Source organism: Myotis brandtii, unplaced genomic scaffold, assembly GCF_000412655.1.
Source record: "Myotis brandtii unplaced genomic scaffold, ASM41265v1 scaffold523, whole genome shotgun sequence".
In the NCBI taxonomy this organism is placed as follows: domain Eukaryota; kingdom Metazoa; phylum Chordata; class Mammalia; order Chiroptera; family Vespertilionidae; genus Myotis; species Myotis brandtii.
In genome coordinates this window covers 300,393-303,893 of record NW_005369902.1, presented here as the reverse complement: position 1 = coordinate 303,893, position 3,501 = coordinate 300,393, and the positions used below count along the sequence as shown (strand labels likewise).

Sequence of the window (3,501 nt, the reverse complement as noted above, 5' to 3'; positions counted from 1 at the left end):
CCACTTAACAAAGAAAAATCAACCAAAAAAAATGAGTTCGTGTGTCACCTCTGACACGCGTGTCATAGGTTCTCCATCACTGGTATAGACTATGCTTTTTTTAAAAAAATATATTTTTATTGATTTCAGAGAGGAAGGGAGAGGGAGATAGAAACATCAGTGATGAGAGAGAATCATTGATTGGCTGCCTCCTGCACATTCCCCACTGGGGATTGAGCCGTCACAACCCAGGCATAGCCCTTGACCGGAATCGAACTTGGGACCCTTCAGTCCATAGGCCAACACTCCATCCACTAGGGCTTCTTTTTTTTTTTTTAATCCTCACCTGAGAATGTGTTTATTGATTTTATGAGGGGTGGGAAGAGAAAGATAGATGTGAGAGAGAAACATCGATGGGTTGTCTCCTGTACACACCCCAACCAGGGATCCAAACTTGCAACCTAGGTATGTTCCTGACCGAGAATTGAACCCGCAACTTTTTGGTGCACAGGACGATGCTCTAACCAACTGAGCCACCCGGCCAGGGCAAGACTATAACACTCTTTATAAAGCAAGTTACAGTAATTGCTTATTGCAGTGATTTGTGTGTGAATGTACTGTTTTGTGACTCAGAACATAGTGGTATTTCTTTGTCAATTTTAAAAGTTTTTACATTAAATTTCCTACTAGATATTTACTGGACAATGTTTTTCCTTTTCAGAATGGTGAGGTTCTGGAGAATTGATGAGGATTATCCAGTACAAGTTGCACCTTTGAGCAATGGTCTTTGCTGTGCCTTTTCTACTGATGGCAGTGTTTTAGCTGCTGGGTAAATCCATTTTTCTACTTTGTTTTTAACAAGACAATTTCAGGTGGTTTTTAATCAAAACAGCCAGTATTATTGTCAGTAAATCTTTAATGAGGGCTCTTTATAATAGCTTTGTCATAGAGGAGATGATGATCATTGGTTAGGTTTCCTTAATAATTTTTTCTTTTTATATATTGATTTCAGAGAGGAAGGAAGAGGGAGAGAGAGATAGAAACATTAATGATGAGAGAGAATCATTGATCTTCTGGTTCCTGCATGCTCCACACTGGGGATTGAGCCTGCAACCAGGCATATACCCTGACCGGAAATCAAACCATGACTTCCTGGTTCATAGGTCATTGCTCAAACACTAAGCCATGCTGGCTGGGCCTTAATTAGGTTTTAACGTGCAATTTGTGACTCTAATACACAGCCTTGGACGATAATTGTTTGAACTGTAGGATGTTGAAATACATGTATTTGGATGACCGAGCTTGTGATTTTTTTGTTTTGTTTCTGTTTAGGACACATGATGGAAGTGTGTATTTTTGGGCCACTCCAAGGCAAATCCCTAGCCTTCAACATTTATGTCGCATGTCAATCCGGAGAGTGATGCCTACCCAAGAGGTCCAGAAACTGCCGATTCCTTCCAAAGTGTTGGAGTTTCTCTCCTATCGTATATAGAGGACTCTGTAATAAGAGTAGGAGGGACTGATGGAACACACTTTACATAAACCTCAAGCTTTACTGACTTCAAGTATCTGTTTTTCAAGGTTTAGATTTATTTAATTTGATACGTTCTTGTACTGCATTTTGATTAGTTGAGTTTTTAAAATATTATTTATAGACCACAGTAGAAATATTTCTGAACATATAAAATGTAATTTTTTTCTAAAATTTAACTGTGAAAACATACATACATGTACATATTTAGATATAAGCTGCTATGTGTTGAATGGACCTTTCTGCTTTTCTAATCTTTAGTTCCAACATTTTTTATATATTGTTTCAATAGAGCCACAACATGTATCTTTGCTGTAAAGTGTAAGAAACATTTTTTTATTTTGGAACAATGATTTTAGATGGTAAATATTGACTTAAGAAAGTTGAATTGCCTCATATAAAATGCATTTGGTGGTAGGGGGCAGACAACTGATTTGCAAGTAAAACGAAGTTTTTGTATAGGAAAAGGATTTTGTTTTCCTTAACAATGGCATCTGAGAGAGTTTGAATGTGACATTATTCAATTAAAAACAGCCAGGATTTAACTAGAAAAAGGGTGTCATTTACCCCCCTCAAACTGCTGCTGCAGACCTTAATTTTGGAAAGCAGCTTGTTACTTTAATCTTTGTATATAAAGTATTACAAATTTTAGTCAATTTAAAAATCCATCTACTGTATTATTGCTATATATTTTGCTGTTTGTAGTAAGGTTCAGTTATTTTAAGACCATGGTTTTGTGCTTTTTGTTGTTTTGTTTGTTTTTACATGTATCCTATGTTTCTGCAGGGGATAATATTGGTGACTTACCAAAGAGAAGCAATACAGCATACCTGCTTTTGCCCTCTGTTACTTATCTTACCTGCAGATATTAAGAATGTATGTATCATGTAAAATTCTGATTATATATTTTTGTTGAGTTTTTTAATTAAAGACAAAAAATCACTATCTTCTGCAAATTTTTTTTAAATATGTTGGAAGGTTTAATACTTTTTGTCTGTCTCCATTTTAAGATTGATGGAGCACCACAAGCAAATGAAGTAAGTAAGGTAGTGAAGAAATAGCACAAGTATAGGGCTAGAGTTAATGCTTCATGAATTTAACTTGCACATTGTTTCTTCTGGGAGAATTGTTGCAGTAATGCTTTAAGAATAGCTTTTTTGAATGAATGATTCTCTGGAAAGGCCAGAATTGTTTGCTTCCTTTTCTCATGAAAACCATAGTGCCAAGATGAAAGGGAGATTGAAGAATATGAGTCAAGTACAAACATGCTTATATCTTCCATCCTTTGGGAAGAAGGTGATAACAGGATGGTAATACTTTAATGTATGAGTGACCAAAGCAAGGGAAGTAGGGAAGATGTAGTTGGACTCTTAACATGGGTCAGAATCTGACTACATGATTTTAAAATGATACTGCTTCTTTCTCTCTTCTAGTCTTTGCCACAAGCACTTCATTTGGAGAACTGGCAAGAGATTATTTGTTTAGATTTGATATCCTAGTTTAGTACCAAATAGGGCTGTGTGTAAACATATGGAAATGCCTCTCATGTTCAGCCAAGCTATCTTCTCACAATTTCAAATGATCTAAAGTGATTTCAAATAACTTAAAGTCCTATATCTTGATCTTAGGTTGGCAAATCTTTAAATTTTTGATCCCTGAAATTCCCTGCCTGCTTGTGATTAAGACTAAGTTGGATTCAACTGGTTTTCACTGCCTTCGGGGCAGCAAGACCAAAAAAGGCTGGATGGAGCATGCTTCTGGGTTGAGGCATGGGCTTGTGGATACAGAGGACCTGGCTGTCGGCCAGCCAGCTTTGGGATAAGAAACTACAAAGTAAAACATTATCTCACAATCCAGAAACCATTGAGAGTGGATCTAACCTCCAGATTAATCAGAAAGAAAGTTTGTGGGTGATGAACATTTTATCCAAGTAATTCTGATCAGATTCTGGCCTATGACAGTGTTTTAACTACAGAATTTATAGATCTTAA

At 36.5% G+C, this 3,501-nt stretch overlaps 1 protein-coding gene across 1 annotated transcript in view; it reads left to right on the top strand.

Moving 5' to 3' along the window:
• Window positions 1-2,455, top strand: part of WSB1 (WD repeat and SOCS box containing 1) — a 40,360-nt gene extending 37,905 nt beyond the window's left edge. Inside the window, exons 10-11 of the mRNA XM_014548838.1 lie at window positions 701-808; window positions 1,312-2,455. Of these exons, the coding sequence (XP_014404324.1) occupies window positions 701-808; window positions 1,312-1,471 (268 nt within the window). The 3' untranslated portion in view covers window positions 1,472-2,455. The remainder of the gene's footprint in view (window positions 1-700; window positions 809-1,311) is intronic.
• Window positions 2,456-3,501: the final 1,046 nt, after the last annotated feature.